The 21073-nt window shown below is 39.4% G+C and overlaps 1 protein-coding gene across 25 annotated transcripts in view; it reads right to left on the bottom strand.

Annotated features, from left to right (window-relative positions):
* Positions 1 to 21073, bottom strand: part of LOC135698378 (protein muscleblind-like) — an 847806-nt gene that overhangs the window by 226410 nt on the left and 600323 nt on the right. The window contains exon 2 of one of the 25 annotated variants that reach the window (XM_065218322.1): positions 5085 to 5561. The exons of the other annotated variants lie outside the window; for them this stretch is intronic. Coding sequence (XP_065074394.1) covers positions 5085 to 5102 — 18 coding nt within the window. The 5' untranslated portion in view covers positions 5103 to 5561. The remainder of the gene's footprint in view (positions 1 to 5084; positions 5562 to 21073) is intronic. 25 annotated transcript variants of the gene reach the window in all.

Here is a 21073-nt window from a genome sequence, read left to right as displayed (position 1 = left end):
ATAAATTATGCTTTATTATATTTTTCGGAGCCAATTTGCTCCCTTTTAAAAATAATTTCGCTCTCTGACACCTTTTCGTCGGGTTCCCTTTTTCCTGTTGTATGCTGGAGGACGGGAAACGAAGCTTGTTCCCAGCAGGGTACAAAATTCCAACACGTTGCCTTACTTTTGCTTCGATGGCAGAGCGTTGAAGCTGTTTAAAGTTTAGGAACGGTCAGTGAAATGCAACCTGCTGATCGTTGGTAGGTAAGCTTGGTGATTGATACGACCTGGGGTCACAGATAGCCTAGACAGTAAAGACACTGTCAATATTACCAAGCCGGAAGCAATGGGTTCGATTTCTGATTCTGTCTAGAAAATGTATCGGGATTTTCTTGACTTCCCTAGGGCCTACCTTAGCTCAGTCGGTAAAGACACAGCTACAAAGCAAGACCATGCTGAAGGTAGCTGGGTTCAATTTCCGGTCCGGTCTAAGAATTTTTAGGATTGAAAAATTTCTCAACTTCCCTGGGCATAGAAGTATGATTGGACTTGGACACAATTATACCAATGCAAAAATGGTACAGGCATCGAAAGCTCTCAATTAATAACTGTGGAAGTGTATCTACAACACTAAGTTGAGAGCATGCAATAAGCTAATATGCGATATGCAATAAGCTTGAAATGCGAAGAAAAAGAAGAGGCATGGACAATCATTCTGCTTGCATACACAACAGTGTAGTATTTTCAAATTTTTATTAAATGATTTGTAAGTATTGGGAGGGTTCATCAAAAGGTATTTTTTATATAATATATATTCAAGGGCGAGTTCAGAAAAATTCAAGAGCTAGTATAAAATTCAAAGTTGAGTCAAATCTCAAGCTTAGATAATCAGAATCAGTACCAAAATGTGAGCCCTGGACATTATGTTGCCAAGACAAAATTACTATTTCATACAAGTGTTCACACGAATAACACTTCGTTTCGACTTCCGCAATTAGGCCCCAGTTGTTCGATTCGAAACTAGCAGCTAAATAAAAAAATTTGAAGCGGTTAATATATCAACAATAGAATACGTATGCGATACACCAGGTGGATCAAAATGCAACCAGATCAAGCTCTCGCTAGACAGCAGTCGGGTTAACCATTAGCAAATCATCAATTGAATATGTTTCTCGATAACCTTTGCACCAAATTCGCACAAAAAGCACTAAATGATAGTTAGCATGGTTTTATAGCATGATTTTTTTTTTTAATCCGCCGACTGGGTCTGAAGATATTCCGGTTAGAACGGGATTGTGGACTGAAATGGACCTGAAACCTGAATTGGTATACAAGATCAGTGGCAGCCATAATGAGTGCACAGGACCATATTGGGTACACCCGGACATGTTCCGGATAGCTCTGAGGAAGTTGCCAGAATCTTACTTGAGTCAAAACCCATGCCCAGGATAACATGTTCTGGATGCCCTCAGGAAAGGGACTAGTTTCTGATTTGGGTCAAAATTCATCAATCGTCATATCAAATCACATTGAGATCTTATAACATGTGCAGCCCAGTGCCCATGAGTGCCCAGGATCACATTGTCTACATTTCGGCCAAAAATCGTGATGAGAGAGGTCAAATCGCATGAGAAATCAAAATCAAGATGACTGATGTCTACATTGGGTCCCCAAGGCCACTTTTGTCAGTCCATGAAAAGTTTTGATCGAAAAGATGACTTGCTTCTCATCAAGCAATCTTATCGATATTGAAGCCTCACGATTACGATCATTGACCTAGCGCTTGTCAATGCTGCATGATTACTTAACTGTATTGTGTCGGAAGCAATAGAACCACTTGTATGAATGAATACTGCACATCTTGCTCTTGATGTGTACATTTCTTTGACATTACCCGTCAGTTTTCTGCGATTTATGAGTATTGATGAAGATTTGGTTGTCATTGTTGAGACTTTCAGCATCGTCGTGCAACTGGCACTCGTACCACTTCCTCTGTTAAAACCTTCTTGAAAAATATAGATTATACTCGAAAAAAAAATGCAACACTTTCTTTTGAATATAGATTTTTATTGCTGAAATTTTGAGTAAAACTAGTTTAGAGTATAATGTTTACAAGTGCAAAATCTCGCCACAATCTGTCAAGAGGTTATCGAGATGTCTTCCAAGGAAGAAGTGCTTCGACATAAAATTATGGGAGCGGTCGTAGAAAATTCAGGCCAGTCCCACAGGTGGATCGCGAAACAGTTTGGAATAGACAATTCGACCGGGTGGTAAAATCATTCAAGGAGACCCAGACGACCCAGCGGCGAGCTGGCAGCGGAAGAAAAGCGAAGACGACCGACCCCGTGAACGCAAGGAAGGTGAGGGATTACTTGAAGCGCAATTCGAACCTATCGATTCGGGACGTGGCCAAGAAGGTCAATTCTTCCGTCTGATTCATCCAGCAGACAATGAAGCGGGCCGGAATTCATGTATTCAAGGTAAGGAAGGGGCCTTATAGAACCGATAAACAAAAAAAGGGGGCTAACGCGCCAGGAAGCTGTACCGCGAGTGGTTGGTGCAGCCGAAATGCATCGTAATGGACGACGAGACGTACATTTAATTGGACGCCAAGTAGATCCCCAGCCTGGAGTTTCTTGTTGGCAAGTCCCGCTTGGATGTTTCGGAGAAGTTCCAGAAGAAGAAGGTCGACTAATTTGCCAAGAAGTACTTAGTGTGGCAAGCGGTCTGTGGGTGCGGCAAATTCAGCAATTCGTACATAACGACTGCCCGAGTAGCACATTTCCGTCACAATAAGTTGCAGCAACTTGTTTATGACAGATATAAGTTGCATAGAAGTTGTCACAACCGATTTGTGACAAGCGTGCTACTAGGGTGGTACCATCAACGGTCAAATATATAAAAAAGAATGCTTCCAGAAGCGCCTGCTGTCCTTCTTCTGGTCCCATGAAGCTGACACTCTGTTTTGGCCGGATCTGGCATCGTGCTATTACGCGAAACCGGTGATGGAGTGGTACGAAGCAAACGATGTTGTTTTTGTGTCTGAACTTCGCTCAATAGAAAAATTCTGGGCGATTATGAAGGGAAACTGGGAAGGTTTTCAAAAACGATAATGATTTGTAGAAAGAGTGGCTGAAAGTGTGTACGAAAGATGGCGCAAGTGTTGTACAGGATTTGATGGATAGCGTTAAGTCCAAGATGCAGGCATTTAGCCTAGGAGAGGAGGTTGAATAAGTCAACTTTGAAAAAACATAGCTGAGAGTTTTAAAAATATCTGACCTAAAATGAATTTTTGGTGATCATTTTTGTATGTTGCATTTTTTTTTTTCGAGTACAGTCTTTAGTCGTCTCTGCGAAATACGTTCGATTCAGCTTGCTTCATTTAGAAAGACGCATCGTGGTGACCAGTAATCAATACAAAAGCTTTAATCGACTCTTGTATGAACGATGCATGGACCACACAAATGTACATTCGCATCCGCAATCGTTTTGGTCATTTGTTCGGTCGAGGCAGAAATAAGATGGATCGCCTTCCCTCTTGTTTCTTAGCAGCCTCAAGCAAATGTGACCTTTTTACCGAGCGCTTTAGGATCGTCTTTTCGCTAATATCGTCCATGCAGCGAGAAATGATACTCAACCAGACAGATTTAAAATTTGGAGATTTTCTAATTTACAGAAGAACACGTTCGTAAAACGTTACGAGAAATCAAATATTATGTGTTGGCAGATCCCGGATGGGATTCCTGGAACCATCGTGAAGAGAACTTTGTTGTGAGAATCAGAAATATCTAATTTCATCGGATGGAATTCATGACCCCAATCCTCAAGAAATCAGACGAATATATCATTGTCTTTTATCCTTCGATTGGAACATAAATCCACTGCCACCAGTTATTTGATCTATTGTGGTATTCCCTGTTTAGTGCATGTCAAATGCACTCTTAAGAAATTATGAAGTATTCGGATTTGATACAGTTGTAATTCTTGCCTTTATCGCAAGGGTTCAACTCTAATTGAAAGATACTCTTTATACCCTTGGTAAACGAAAAATAACTACCTAACTAATTTTGTCCTTGTTCTAAAATCATCTTCGGTGAACAAATCCGAGACTTGTCACTATAAACAAGGCATACAAAGTAAAAAAGATTAAGATGTGTTCCATTTATAACAAAAACAATCATGTTCCCCTAGTTTGTAAATAGTTCGGACTAGGCTTTGGTGGTATATTTTAATGGCAGTAGCATTGAAATCTTGAGAGACGAGGAGACGACAGACCAGCCAAAGTAAAAGTAAGTAACAGCCCATTTGTCAACAAAACTTCCTCTGTCTACCTTCCCGCAACAATCATTATGGAGGTCATGATCCTATTCAATTTATGACCCCACTTTTTAACGAAATCTCCGCACAATTCGATTACAATGCTTTAGCCGCTACTCTGAAATGTTGCATTTCCAATCGTATAGGCTACGAACTTCTACTGACAGGTTGTTACGAACCCGGCTGTGGCAACTGCAATTGAGTGTCTTCCCATTTTAGATACCACGAGATTTTTGTTTTCTTAGTTATTGTTAATTTGCAGAAAGCACTGGTAATAAACTGTGGCAAGACATGCCTGAATTATTTGATCGATTTACACGAAAATTTTACTTGCATGATCATTTATAGATGCTTAATGCTATTTTTTCAACAATCAAACGCCTATTAAAGCATCCTAACCAATCGTATTTAGCATCGACCACTTACGGCAACACTCCACCGCAGTAGTTTTCTTTAATTAACTTTTATACCGACCCACAGTATTCGAACCACTTATATATTCTTTTTCCGGATATACAATCCGTTTAACCATCTTTCCAGGAGTATTCTCCAGTCCCTATCAGACTCCAAAACCCCCGCTTACAGTAAGGCTCTTCACTCTGCAATACAGTGTACACGCTGTGTGCGCAGTTTGCTTTTCCGAACTGGCAATCTAACCGCACACGCGATGCATTTCTTTAATGAGATATAAATTGAAATTATTATAATCCTGCTCCGACCCACCGACCGTCGCATTGCACGCCTCAAAACCGGATACTCCACGTATACAAAGATAATTGGCTTACCAGAGTTTTCTCGTCCATTTTTTCGCTGCCCCTTCGGTTGGTTTCCTCCTTACACCACGAACTCCTCGCCGAGAGCCGAATCGGAAGCAAAAAGAAATAACTAGTGCACTATTTTCCCCCCGTTCCGTTCGTTGGATTTTCTAGTGTATCTTGGAACAATCTCACTTCATGAAACTTGAACAGTTGGTCAACTCAGTGCCACTGATCAAATGAAACAGGGACGGAAGCTTGCTAGACAGGGCAAGGAATGAAGGGATCTAGAAAACACCAACTGGTTGGAAAAACAGCTTATCTTGACTGCGAACGGATTCGGTGTTCGGTGGTCGGTGGTGGTGGTGGTGGTTGGCTTTCAACTGAGTAGACGTTTTGCAAAAAATAGAAACTTTTTCCCGATAGTTTCTTCCGGTGTGTATTTAATTTAATTCCATTCGCCAAGATATCTGCCTCATCAGACGTCGTTTGGGAGGTGCTGCTTACCTGTTTTGGACGAGAAAGAGAAAGATAAAGATTAAATTAGATGATTGCTTCTCTCGGGTTGATTGTTGGTTGTAATTGAAGCTTTAGGGGAAGATTAAATAATGACTTTGAGGGTTGAATTCTAGCTTCTGTAGTTTTCGATTCAAATTTCCACATTACATAAAATCCAAAGTGTGGTTGATATGCGAGTTGACTGAAGAAAAATCAATTGAAACCAGCATTAGAAAATGGGATTTCCCTCTGTCCGATTGGAACAAAGGTATTCCAGGATGGGTTTCATTGTGTACCAGTCAGTCATGGCTAGTGCTGGTTGGCAGTCGATAATAATTGATCTGTTTCATATCAATGGAGTGGCATCTAGTGACGCTGGTTTATCACAGGAGCGTATGGAGCTATTTTTTGTTCGTGAAATGGGTACTTTCAACAAAGAGTAAAACTGTACCATTTCAGAAACGGCATGAAGCTTAAAGCATTGGACGGCGATCGGAAGGTTGGGAGAAAAAAATGCATGCATCTAGTTTGATAAAAAAAAACCAAAACCTATTTTCTGTATGAAAGTACACACTACGGAAAACTCACGTGAATTTCGGAACTAGAATTGTTGCCTATGACATAAAGTCATCGTTCTTTTGCTCGTGCCTTTTATGTTTTGGCTTTGCAACGCTTAATTTTTCACCCCTTAATTTTGTGTCACGTGTATAATCGGTTTCATATTTCTAAGTGTGTAGAGCAGTAACTGGTACTACTCAAACGGTTCATTCGAAGCTTAGAAAGCCGACCGTTGCCTTCCGTTGGAAAGGGTTGAAGTGTGGGATTTGGATGCTAAAAACTACGTTATTAAATATTGTCTACAATGTATACGGTATTTGTGTGAGATAATAATTGACACCAAGATGGCTACCCAACTTAAACCCTACCTACCAAACTGCTAGGTTGGAACCTTCCCTTGAAGCCGACCCTGAAATCCATCGATATATCGCAGCTCGTAAATTTCCAGTCTGGCCCCTGACCGTACCGGATCACTATTCATACGTAGGATAGGGTCCGTAATACTCTCAGCTTCGCAGTCATCCCTGTTTCGAATGCTGCGTGGCTGGCATATGTAGGAAGGTTCTCGTTTTGCACTACAGAAGCTTTCATGCAAATGAGTCAAAGCGTGAATCGTATCTTACTCGCTGCTGGAACAAGGTTGGCGACCATCAGGAACCGTGGAACGGCGTGGAATCGGTATGAGAAATGAATGTTGTAGATGCCGATGGCACACGCTGGCAAGTGTTATACGCGCGTATGTTTTAAGCCTATAAATTCCCATGTTTGTCATACAGGAGGAAGCTTTTTTTCATTGAGCTTAGATGCAAGCCGTAGAACTAACCAGCATCGACAGTCATCGTTGTAGTCGTCGTTTTATTTATTTTTTGCGACGTTCTTCTGTGGGAAAGTTGAATGGTTGTTTCCTAGTGTTCAACGATGAGCGTTTGATATGCGACGCCTGCCATGCCGTTCCTAACCGTTGCGACGCAACGATGAAGCATGCTTTGTGTTTAGTTGTTATGCTTTTTTTTTTTTGCTGTAGCGAGTTGTTTAAGAGGTGTGAGTGAAAGCGTATGCAGGCCAATATTTGAATAATCAATCGATACCCATTTAGATATGTACACGCCACTGCGTTCCGGGACAAAAGGGAGGACGTGTGTCGTTCTCTGATGTATGGTGGTCAAAACAGGGACAAATCCTTTAATGTATATTTTTAAGATCTAATGGAATGTCAGGCTTGATGCTGATGGGTTCAACCCTGACGCTTGGCATATTCTGTCCAAAGCAAGGTGGGAAATCAAAGCAAACAATCGGGTAAATTCGATTCTAACAATAGCAGGTTCTAATTTCGAAATTGCCATGTGAGCAAGCCGGAATCCCCTGAATGGCATGGATTGGAAATTTGCGAAAAAAAAATTGGTTGGATTTCATCTGCCATACTGTGTTCTGCAACTAGTGGTGTGTGAAGTTAGCAATTTACCCCTTTTTGCCAACAACTCTCCGTATCTCTTCCTCTATCCGTTTGTGTAGCATCAGATTTCAGTTCCAAACATACGTATTCGTTGGACAACTTTGTTAGGACTCGGATGGGTGTCAAAGTTCAACAAAGTCTCAATGTGGGTCGTATTTTGATTCTGAGAATTGATTACCCATTGTTTTGAAGGTAGTGATTTAATCAGGTTCATTTTATCAAATCTACTCAAAGACAAATCTACTTGTACTGAGTAAAATCCACTTTTCAATGGACTTACAAATTACTTGTGATCACCCCTTTCTGCGGTACTTATACGTGTGTGTTACCGGAAGAATGGAAAGACTAATATTTCCTTGAGAGACAAGGTGCCGGGAGCGGAGTTCAGCGTTTCATTTTTCACAGCTTTACCGCTGTCTCCGCACCGGGGAGCGGAGGCCAAATGTTGTGTCTGGTGGCTTCCGCTTCGGGTTTCTTTCTCTTGCGTGCTTAGGGAAATGAGATGATGTGCAGCGGAGCTGGGGAGTACTTTTTCGTTCAAGCAGACAACGGATGACACCGATGATGAGGATTATGGAGAGGATGATTTAGCTACACCTGGCCAACGCGATATGATGGTAAGTGTTTGGCAGGCCAAGATCTGCGGGAGGCGCTGTGTGTGAAAGGTTTCTTTTTAAATCGGATTATGTAGCTGATTATACTTGAAACTGAAGAATGCTCACGACGATAAGATAAGCGTCGAGAATTTGTATGCCGACATTTGACTTTGTGGTTATAAGCTAAGACTAATCCTAGAATCTCGGTTGATCGCGCAGCCTGAGTTCTTAATAGAGAAAGTGTTGTGACTCTAGTGTTCTAGTATTACCTCTACCTTCAGAGTAAGGTGGGGCAAAAGTTACATTAAAGGCATAGAACATAAGGGAATTTATAGTAGATGGATGATTTTATTACAGGGCAAGATTGACTTTCTAATGAATATGTTCTCAGGAAACTTGCTTGAAATTTTCTGCCCACTAATACACACACACACACACGTCTGAAAGGCGCAATCATAAATGGAACAGCATGTATCAAAAGCGCTGGAAAAAATTGTGATCCTTTTGCATTTATTATGGAAAATCACAATTTTCTAGCTTAAGAGATGAACTAGCCTATGGCTAAAAATCTCTATAATAAAGAAAAAAAAAAAATTCTAGCGAATTTTGTTGTTTGTCAAGTTCGGCCAAAACAGGCAAATATTTGTGATTTCTTCATAGCTTACACATCACAATGATATTTTTGAATTGAAAAAAAAACTGTTCATCATTCATCAAGGCATATCGAGAAAAGTTATAAACCTTCAATCATGGATCCTGTGTCTATACACTGCAGTGACGATAAGGGAAAAGTTTCACCATAGATAAATATTTCAAAACTCCAGTCATTTACATTAAAAATAATTCTATAGCGCTTTAACTATTTTGTTTGTATTACTTCTGACCACTTTAAGTCTGTTATTTGTAGCTTAGCATCTTCAACTAATTCTTTAGTTTTATTACAAATGCTTGGAGTTTTGAACTTTTTTTCATCATATTCGTGTTCTTCTTCCTAAAAAACTCCCAAAATCGTCCATTTATTGCGAAATTTTTTATTGAAGCAGACAAACTGACGAAAGCCACATATTTAGGAGAAACATAGAATTTGTTTTACTTAAAAAAATTGCCAGCCATCGAAATCATAACAATAATTCATGATTTTGTTATGGAAATTCATGATTTCATAATGTAGCGAAATCATGACCGCTTCAAGCGTTGCCTGGCAAACCGTGTTCAACGCACTACATAGATATCTCTTATACGCCTTTTGCCTTCCATCTTATACAAGTACTGATAGTTTAGTGGTCAATGTATAGGTTTAATGATCGTATGATTCGTGGTTCGAATCCAGTCTGATGCTTTATTTTATTTATTTAAATATTTGGTTTAAACGCCAAATTCATGAACTTAGTTCATGATTTCAACTTCAATGATTCATGATTTCGGGAATCATGTTACGCAAACATAGCTCATGATATCATGAATATTTTCATGGTGTATTTTCAAAACATGAAAATACACAATGTTCATGAAATCGTGAGTCATTTCAAGACCAACAATTGAAATGGCCTTAACTCCATTTTGTAAACAAACCTTTTAAGGTCATTTTTCTCACGAACCGAAACCTTCATTAAAGGGTGATACGGTCAAAATTTGGTCAATATCAACTTGACGTATTTCTTTCAATTTTGCATTTAAAAAACCTGAACACCCCTCATTTTGAAGGTGTGTGTGTGTAGAATGTTGCTCCTATTTTGATTTTGGAATTCACTCTTCAGTTGTCAAAATGCCGTCCAAGCAAGAAGAGCAGCGTATCAAAATTTTGCTCGCGCATCGCGAAAATCCGAGCTACTCGCACGCAAAGTTGGCAAAATCGTTAAAAGTTGCCAAATCAACCGTTACAAATGTAATTAAAGTGTTTGGGGAACGTTTGTCGACAGTCAGGAAGTCTGGATCGGGGGGAAATCGAAAACCGGAAGCCGCTGAGACGACAAAGAGAGTTGCCGGTAGTTTCAAGCGAAACCCTAACCTCTCTCTCCGAGATGCCGCAAATAAGCTGGGTGTATCGTCTACAACCGTGCATCGAGCCAAAAAACGAGCCGGACTATCGACTTACAAGAAGGTAGTGACTCCAAATCGCGATGATAAACAAAATACGACGGCCAAAGCGCGATCCCGGAGGCTGTACACGACGATGCTGACGAAGTTTGACTGCGTGGTAATGAACAACGAAACCTACGTCAAAGCCGACTACAAGCAGCTTCCGGGACAGGAGTTTTATACGACAAAAGGAAGGGGAAAGGTAGCAGATGTTTTCAAGCACATGAAACTGTCAAAGTTCGTAAAGAAATATCTGGTTTGGCAAGCCATCTGTACCTGTGGCTTGAAAAGCAGCATTTTCATAGCTTCCGGGACTGTCAACCAAGAAATTTACGTGAAAGAGTGTTTGAATAAACGTCTGCTGCCTTTCCTGAAAAAACACGGTTGTTCCGTACTGTTTTGGCCGGATTTGGCATCTTGCCATTACGGTAAAAAGGCCATGGAGTGGTACGCCGCCAACAACGTGCAGGTGGTTCCCAAGGACAAGAACCCTCCCAACACGCCAGAGCTCCGCCCAATTGAGAAATACTGGGCTATTGTCAAGCGGAACCTAAAGAAGACCAAAAAACTGCTAAGGGCGAGCAGCAGTTCAAGGCAAACTGGCTTTCTGCGGCGAAGAAGGTGGACAAGGTGGCTGTACAAAATCTGATGGCAGGGGTCAAGCGTAAGGCCCGGCAATTCGGATTTGGAAAAGCGGAAGCCTAACTGAATATTTTTCCTGAATTTTATACTAATTGAACTTGAAAAAGAAATTTAATTTGATTTTTTAAATAAACGATTTCACCGATTTACACGCGTTTTCCCTTGACCAAATTTTGACCATATCACCCTTTAGCAAACCCAGACCACAATCGGGTAGAGAAGAATTTCCCCTACCTGTTCATTATGTTGGTTTGCCTTTGCGGACTTCGGTTCGCGAGAAAATGACCTTACAAGGTTTGTTTACAAAATGGAGTTAAGGCCATTTCAATTGTTGGTCTTGATTTTCTCATTTTGTATTCATTTCACGGCAGTACAGATATCAGAACGTTAGCTCAGGTGGCACGTTCTCTACAGATGAGAGATTTGTGCGTAACTTTTCTGTAGCGTATCTCGTCATTTAACTGACGGAAGCGTATGAAAAGAATTATCGTAATTCCTAACAGAGTATCGCATCGCATAAGCTAACACGAGCCTAGCCTAGAGATCTTTACCAGAATGCGTTATAATCAGTAATATGTCCTCAAGGTTAAGTTAAGCTCACTCAATAAGTGTTTACCACATATTCGGAATCGCCGTTGTGATGCTGCAAGGCCTTACCCAACATGGAGATATCGGAATAGCTAGCTCAAATCCTTTAAATCAAGAGATGTGCCTCGCCGGTGCGTGCTATTTCATTTGTCCATTGATTGCCTGCGATTGATGAGCGGCCAGTAGGGTGGGTCACCGATATATGAAAAAAAAAAACGCAAACTTGACCTCATCAAGCGAGAACAATCCTTTTTTGGTTCCAAACAACTGTGCAGAATTTTGGGATGATTGATTGTAACCCGCATTTCCGCATTACGTTTGATATTTGTATTGAAATTAGTATCGATAGAAACCACAATTTCGCTTGAACCATGCAACAAAAATAGTCCAGGAAGTGCCTCACAATTTTGCCGTAGGAAGTACGGTGCTAGAATGTCTCAAAAAACAGTTATAACTGTTCTCATATTTATGGTTTGAATTAAATGCCAAAAATCACTTTTTCTACCAACGCTGGCGGTGTACCAATGGAAGTCAGATTCCAATCTGAAATAATTCCGGAGTTTCTTATCTTATCGATTTGGTATGATGAGATGAATTATTTAAAATCAATTGCTCAATCTCATAAGCTCTGTTAGAAGTATCAATGGTATGTTCAGATGTGGAAAAGTTATTTATGGCGTTTAATTCGGAGCATTGATCTTTGAATAGCTATAACGTGGATGTTAGACTGATGCAAAATTTGAAATGTTTGCTCCACAGTGCTCAAACGGTTTCAAATCAGATCCTGATTAGCCTCCCAAAATTTAAACTCATTTGGTAAGAAACTGACTTGGCACAAACTATTCGAAGTTAATAACTATGGAAAAACCAAACTTTTTGTTCATTGTCTTCTGCCCATTTTCCATATTGCTTTTTCGAAAATTTCTATAGCTATTCTTACGGGAAATTTTCTAAGCTATAACTTTGCGGAATCTCGTTTTTAGCCAAATGTCAAATTAAATTGTTATTAATTGTTTAAGAGATTGATAATATTATGGCATGATCAAGCAGCTGCTCTGTGGGCAACACTGTATCTTGCAGTGTGACATAGTAGCCATGATATTTGTGCTCTATTCTTCGCACCAGAAACACCAATGTTGCCTGCTGAACAGTTGAATGAGCATAGTCATAAGACATCAGTGACTTGAATCATTAATAACTTTTGTTCCTTACATTTGATTGAAAAGTGGTCTTGAACTAAGTTGTAGCTGAGAAAATTTTCTATATTCACTGCTATCATTTTTTAAAACATAGTGATGTGGTGAATTGTTAGATAGATATGAACAATAGCATAAGTTTTCCCATAGTAATTCCCACATAAACTTGAAATGGTTTGTGCCAAGCTGTTTTCTTTCTAAAGTAGTTCAAATTTTGGGAGGCTAAGCAGAACCGTCTAAGCACTGTGGAGCGAAAATTTCAAATTTTGCATCAGTCTAGTGGATGTATGCACGTCTTAAAATTGTAAAATTTGCCACTTTAACATGAAAACTTTCCAGGTACGTGAATGTGTTTCGGTCTACTGTACTCGAATTGGGTCTATAAATGGTTGCAACTTCGTCCTATCGAAGATGAACCTCGATCTACAAAGGATCGGCATGTGAAATCACGCTTCCTTATCATTCATACTTAACCACATTGTTGACGTCACTTACACAACTCGCATATGAACTGATGAGAATGAAAGAGACAGTTTTTTCTTTACGATTGATCCAGATAATATAAACCACGATAGCAAGCTAAGCAATGCATTAGCTCTTAAGTAACATTGACAGATTATCTTTGATTGATTGAAAATTTCCTTGTAGGATGTAGTATAAGAAAGAACTGACTGGTTTTGAGCTACTAGTGAAAAAAAAAATATGGTATTTGCCTGTCAGAAAAGGCCACATGTAGCTTAATACATAAGAAACAACTTTGCTCAAGACAGCATCTTGAGTATCTTTAGTATTATGGAGATATTAATTCATGAATTTATATGTGCATTTTGTTCGTATATTGCAACAAAATGCAGGGAGCTTATATAACGTATCAACTAGATTACCACTAAAAAATTAAAGTTCATACTTTCCACAGGCTAACTTCCAGACTCGTGTCAGTAGGTGAGAAAACTGCTCTCTGAATGTTTCAGCTATTTTTGACGTAACACGGGCTGGCGCTTTTGGTTTAATGTTTATATAGGGGATTTGGTTGAAATTTTCATATAAAAAATGCCCATATGCATTCAAAAGCGAATATCTCAATAAAACTAACCGGATTCATAATGTAGTCTTCAGCAAAGTTATTACTCATTGTTTGAACTAAAAGTTTTGAAAACCTGAATCAAATCGAGAATAAGGAAACTTGTTTATGATCGATAGAGTGTAGTAATGTCATTTTTTCATGTATTTTATCCAAAATCCCCATCCAAAATTCAAACTAAAAGCGCCAGCTCATCCTACAACCAAATGAGCTAAAAGATTCAGAGAATGGTTTTCTGACCTAATGGCACATAGAAAATTAGAACTTTTATTTTTGTGGGCCAGTCTAGTGCATAGTTATTAAATGTGGTTGCAGTGACGTGTCAAACCCGGGACTTCACGTTTATCAGTTGCCGAAGAATCCAATTGTTCGCCAGGAGTGGATGAAAGTCTGCTTGGGAAACACAAACGAGGAAGACATTCATTTTTTCCCACAGTAGAAAATGTTAATCGTAAATTAAATTAACTGACTTTCCAGTGATCAATATTTGGGTTGATTGATAATTGTAGATTCACTTCCTGAATGACAAGAGGAATCCCAATCGATCCTGGATCATTCTAATTGACGTCACTCCATTGGACGATGAGTGGTAATAAATGGATGTGAGTGCTTGTTTTTAATTTATTTCAACATTAATATCAACATATTTAACAACATTGGAGTGAGCCCCGTGAAAACTCAAACATATATCACAATAAGGAATCTATCTCTGAGCTGACACGTCCTGTCCTAGGTTTCGCGCCTATCTTGATTGCATTGGCAGTGTTGCTAGAAACCATCTAGGCATAGGTTGCCAAGGCAGTTTGTATGCAATCCACTTCTGTCTTATACTAGACCCTCTCTAGATGTTAGACGCAGATTGAAGTTGCTAGTCTCTTCATTGCATCGATTGTGTTGATTTAAATTGGTATTATGAAATCCTGATCATGACGTTTGCTTACGATCAACAATTTACGTTAAATCTCACATGCTGTTTATAAGCCTTTAACAAGAGTGTTCCATATTTTTATGATAAGGGATCCATACATGACGTAGCATATTTTTGTCCAAATTTAGCCCACCCCTTCCCATTTGCAGCTTATGCTACTATACCTAATACATCGCTGGTAAAAACTTCTGGTTCGTCTATATTTCTTATGTGGCTCGATTACTTGGAGACCGTGATAGAACATGAAAATCTACAGTTTGCTGCATCTACAATTTTCATCTCATTTCTTGAAGTCGTAAACAGCAGGTAATACGTGGCTGTGACTTTATCTTGTTTCAAAGCATCAGAACGTGATAGCCGAGATCAAATATTTTGATACTCTTAGCTCAGCTCTTCCGTAGTTCTCATTACTCTGATTTACCCAAAAACACAGAACCCACCCACAAACCTAGTTGAATACTTCAAAAAAGTCTCATCTCTGTTTGCTATGCAAACGGAGGAAGCGCTATCTGCAAGACCAAGCGTAATCACAAGTCTTCCATTTATTTAACCTTTCAGTCGAAAACATGCTCCTTTGAAATTGCTTCACCGCAATCACCGAAAATGGAAATCGACAGTGCAATAAAAGTGCGTGCGGTCGTTCGAGGAAGATCCATCCGAGCTATTAAAATTGAGATGTTCCAGTAGCGAGTGAAGACGATTGGAATTGGAACTGCAGAACGCTCTGAGTGCGAAAACAAATTATTATTGCATCGTTTTTATTGCCCTTCAAGAAGGCACCGGGAAACGAAAACACGTGACAACAGGGTCATAAATTTCACGCCTCCTCGCGCACCTCTTCCGACACGGCGCGAGGTGGAGGGCGCACGCGAGACATGTTCCATGCATGATGTGGTTTCGAGGATCTGTCGAGTAATTTGTTATTTTGGGTTTGCTCGACGGGTTGGTTGATTCTGTGGCTGCCGTCTATATGTAGAAAAGCCGTACTTAATCCCCACCAGTTCAGTCGTTTTTTAATCAAAATGCACAAATATTTTCTTGCGTTGGGATCGGGAAGACTACGGCAACGATGACGACGACGACGATGACTCCAACGACGATGGAACCGGTCCAGGGATTCGAAGGATTCGGTAGGAACAAACTCGTGAACGTGTGGGAGGTGATGAATGGGAATTCCAATTTTCCTCCGCTCAAGTGCAACTTTTGGCACGTACTACACAAAGTAGGAAGCATAAAAAAGCTCTAACGACCTACGCCGAACGGTGCGAGCAGCAGCAGTAGCAACAGCGTCCGGGACATGTTGCAGAGGAATCTTGGTACATGGAGCAGAGCTGAAGATAATGTGCATTAAATGTGCTCATAAATTTTATTTCAAAATATTATATGTTCTCATGTTGTTTAATTAGATCTCTGCGACGGTGGCAACGACGACATCGGCGACGGCGACGAAGATGGTAACGACAACGTTGCGTCTGATGAGCATGTACACTCTCAACAGCACAGCACTGAAGACATGTCCTAATACTGTTCCCGAGAGGCATCCAGTGTTGAACCAATCACTTCCCGACAACGATGCCGACGGTCCAACATGCCTTCGAGCACGAGCTTTCCGCAAAGTTCACCCATTGAGTTTCTGCAGTGGCATTTTTCTCCGTTCATCTTTCGCTTCAACTCCCTAACGATTTTGTCTTGACACCGTCGTTGTGTTCTCTGGAAAATGTCTCCTGCCGGATTCTAATGTGTAGAGGCGAACCAGATAATAATAATGGTACTCTCATATCGGAATGACACCATCCAGTACCACCACACCGGTGCTACGGTTGCCTATGTGGATTCGGCTTGGAGTTTGGATCCACACCAGCAAAGCAGATTATCACTGATTTTATTAGTTTGATAAGATTACGACCCCACCGAGGGAACGAGGACAAATGTGGTTGATCCTTTTGCGAAAATAAAAATAAGCATACCGACGACGCGGCAGTGTGTCAAGTGCTCTCACTACTCACTACTGGGTAGATAAATTGCCTCGTATATGTATGTTAGGTTAGCTAGACTTTATTGCTCTACTGGATAGTTGTTTGTATAGAGCAGAGGAGTAAAATTTCAGCACATTAACATGAAGGAGAAGAGCTTTTCGCTTGTGTGTGGGTAACACGACAAGAGTTGGTGCTAGTTGGGTGGAGAAGTTATTAAAATACTGAAGATTTAATCACTTCATTATCCACCAGGTTTGTGCGGTATAGTACAATGCCTGGTGGTTATGAGTTTCTGCTGCGATTGAGTGTTGTTTTAAATCCTTCATGGATTTAAGGTTGCCGTGATGACTGAAATGATTACATAAGTTTAGTGCAGGCCAACGTTTGTGGTAAAAACTTCAATGCTGCAAAAAAAAAAAAATTGTGTTGACTTTAAGATATTAAAGAAGTCATGAATTTAGTAATTCGATGATCATTTTTCAACAGAGTTATCCATCACCAGAAGGATTGGATTTTTTAACCATCTCCGTTTAGAAGATCTGCCATATACCTGGCTTACATCAGACCAAATTTAAAGATAAAACCGATATCAGCCACATGCAACTCAATCTGTACCGATTTACAATCATAACAATCCTCATCGAAATCCTGCAATGAGCGGAAAATTTTTCCCATCCCGAAATTCGGTAATCCCTTTTTGCTAACCAAATCAGCTCAATCCTCTGCCGGACGGGTCCAATCGAAATTACATCCCGAAAAATTAAATTTCAAACAATTTAAGCACCGATAACAGTAGCAGAGCGCATCACTCGGTCTCTGTGGCGCACACACATTGATAACAATAAAAACATATTTTGACCCTTTTTTATCCTCGATCCACACTCCTCGTATTTCCCTGGTTCGGTCTGATGCTTATCGGATGAAAGCAATTTTCCCACCCCTTGGGATTGGACTGCTTTTTTATCTCATTCTCTTCGTATCTTTTTTCTGCTCTTCAATGAAGAAGCATCGGTCAGTTCAACAGAGCAGAGGGCAGCATGTTTTCCGATTCTGCGATTCCTTTATGCGATTGCGAACGCTTCGCTGCGCTTGACCGGGCGTAATCATCATCATCAGCATCATCGTCGTCGTCGTCGTCGTCATCGGCCACCGGTCGTCATCTGGGGCCAAGCATCAGCATTGCGAGCCAGCGGCGGCATAAACATCGCACAATCAGTCGAAATCGTATTAAATCTTGATGTGAGATTGTGGGGTGGTAGCTACCCCCGCCCCAGAAGCAACAACAATGATTTCGAGTCCCGAAGCTAGTTCGAATTTGGAATATGCTTTTGCTCCTCGGCGTTTATTCGAATGGCATTCTTTTTGATTTCTCAATTTGGGTTTTGTTTGGGAGATTTTCTGATCGTGATCGCAAAATGGAAGGGCAATCGTTTTGAATGGGAAATGAACGGTTTTGTTCATAGCTTAAGCAATATTTTTCATTCATAGGTGATTTAAACGAACAGTTTGAAGTCAACTTCAAGTTTTTTTAAAGCAACTCACATCTAAATATGATGAACATTGCACGAACATGATTTATTATTGAAAACTGCTCACTTGGTCAAACTCAGCATAGCGTGAATACATACCCTATACATTCCGGAATGTAACATATTTAAATGGTTGCAAGACATTACTCTCTCTGACCGACCTCAACATCTGCTGTGGAGCGATAAAAGAAATAGGCTGAATGTGAAACAAGCAAGAGTAAACAATAGGAAAAGCGGATTTTCCACTTAGGTATTCTGTTTGCTTTTCCCCGGAAGGATATTGAAATGAACATTTTCCACCCTCACAGTAGGTACCAATACCGACAGGGTGGGATGCCAAAACAGCAAAACCACCCGCGCAGAACGAGTAAAAGTGAGTGCACTTGAGAGGCTGAAAACATCTCGAGAGGCTTCCCGGAGTATTCAGTAATACATAGATACTTACAATTGACTCTTTGTACTGGATGCAGTGACAAAGAGCGTGGCTGGAATTATGTTCCGACAACGTCTATGACAATGGGCGACAATGAGAGTTTCTGTGACTCAATGTTGTCACTAACAGCTTATTTTATGTGTGTTTTCCATCATCATTGGTCCAGAGGAAGGATAAAGGGATGCAGAAAGTGCAGCTTGTTCATAATGCTGCAATTTCCACTGGCTGCAGTTGGAAAAAAGTTTTGTTTTATAACTTTCCCTAATTTGTGGGAAAATATTGCTGGTGTAGTTTATGCTCTAGCTTTTCAGTTAAAAGTTTGTTTAATTTTTAAGCACAGTATCTATTAACAGAATATGAGTAATTATAAGTACCAGCAACAGCAGGTTGCAACCAAATAATCTCAAATTTTTGCAGGGACCTATGATGACTGGTTCCTGCTAAAATTTGAGATTATTTGGTTGCAACCTGCTGTTGCTGACCTGAGAAGATTGGTGGTTGGTGTGGTGGCCTAAGGGGTCAGGTCCTCTCAATAAATACTAAAATCCGTATTTATTGAGAGGACCTGACCCCTTATATATTATATCGAAAAACATTCTCAGAAGCAGAAAACCAGCGAAAGTTTCTAAGCCCCGTATACCTACAAGCAAATGAATAGTTTCCTGTCATGTTCCATGTATTTTCCCATACAAAATTTAAAATTCTTCCCCAATTCAATTCATAACAAAATGCGCTCAAATTTTACACATGCCATGCTGGAGGCGGCTTTGTCAAGGTATTTTTCGGGATGGAAAATATCTCGAATTTCCATGTTCTTGCCACACAATAACACGAATTGAAAATGGTACAGGCTTAGAAAACTCTCAATTAACCACTGTGGAAACGCTCAAAAAACACTAATTTGAGAGCCGGCGTAAAAGAGAAGACACAAGAAGAGTAATTCCAGATTAAAATTTTGCACGTCTCTCTTCGATTTGGATGAAACTTTTTACATGTCTTCGTTATGGGATACCATGTATTTTTCTTTTTACACAATTCAAGGGATAATTTTCTCACAAGACTTATATTTTTCACATACACAATTAAAAAAAAATACTTGAATATCGTTGATTGTATTGAAATTATGTCTGAGAAAAAGTGGACTTCGTAAGAAAAAAAAAAAAATAATCGAGTCAAATTTGTGTGTTCATTTTCTCAAGATATCATAAATATATTAAAATTGCTTTAAAAACATTGCTGACTTTTTTTTATAAAGACATAAAGCCATAAGAGCCTTTTAAATGCAATTTCAGATAAAAAAAAACAGCTCGAGAAGTCGTTTGGAGCTCCCTCCCAGATTCCAACGAATCTTTGTGGTTATAAAAAAAATTTCTACTTAAACCACTTGACATGTTTGTTTTCCTTAAAAAAAAACTGGACCACCATTTGAAACGGCTCCACTTTTTATTCAATTTTGTTTTACATAAAAACTGCAACATAAAAATGGAAAGACCTACACAACGTTGAAAAATAATTGTTGAAATTGCCTTTAATCTAATTAGGGTATAAAAAATATAAAAATTACACTGATAAATTTCTATTAAAAAATGTTATTGCTTGTAAACACATTTTTTTAATATCACCTTTTTTATCAATCAGAAATAATAAACATTTCAAATGAAGCGTTTTCTAGAAAAACAACTTAATCACCTACAAGTCTTCTATACATTGTAAGATGGACACTTTTATAGGAAGAAAAAGTTCAGCCCTACTCAAATGGTAGTAAACAAGGTTGCTAAAGTGGACGCTTTGGAATAAAATTCGTCTTTATTGTAATCTTCTTGTATTGACGTAGACAACATCCCGTAAGACGGTACAGGGGTTAATTGAGAATCTAAAATTGTGGCTGTCACGAAAAGGTGTTTGGTTTAAAACGGTTTCAACTTTGTCATTTGATGATAAAATTAAATCCAACCACACCAATCGATAGGAAATTACTTTACAATTCTGCTAAAATAAATACTTTTGCAATTTTTCATAAAAAAAAACTTTTGAAAAATGTTCATGGAAAAGTGATAATTTTATACCTGTTTTCATGAAAAATAAGTTTTCCCTAGCCCCAGTCGTCATAATCGTGTACCACTTGGCTGCGCATCACTCTCCTTGTTTTTGCATTAAGCTCAATTCGCACCTACCTGATATCGTCCATGGCGATATGTATTCTATATATTATCGGTTTCATACAATACAGTCACAGGTCGAAATTTTTCATTTTTGAGATTTTGATGGTAAATGACGACAAATAGAATGAAATTTCATTCCACAAAAACCAATTTTGAAATTCTTGAAAATTGGAAAATTGTAGGTAGATATGCATTTGCTACTTTTTCAAAAAAGCCAAAAAGAAAGTAGTATTTCGTAAAAATGGGTTGTTTTGTTACTTATCGCAAAATATTAGAACAGTATTTTTTTGACGTAGGACT

The sequence above is a fragment of the Ochlerotatus camptorhynchus genome, unplaced genomic scaffold, assembly GCF_037179485.1.
Source record: "Ochlerotatus camptorhynchus isolate MF236.1 unplaced genomic scaffold, CSIRO-AGI_Acam_v1.1 ptg000085l, whole genome shotgun sequence".
Lineage (NCBI taxonomy): Eukaryota > Metazoa > Arthropoda > Insecta > Diptera > Culicidae > Ochlerotatus > Ochlerotatus camptorhynchus.
The sequence above is the reverse complement of the archived record's forward strand: the minus strand, read 5'-3'. Positions and strand labels throughout refer to the sequence as shown.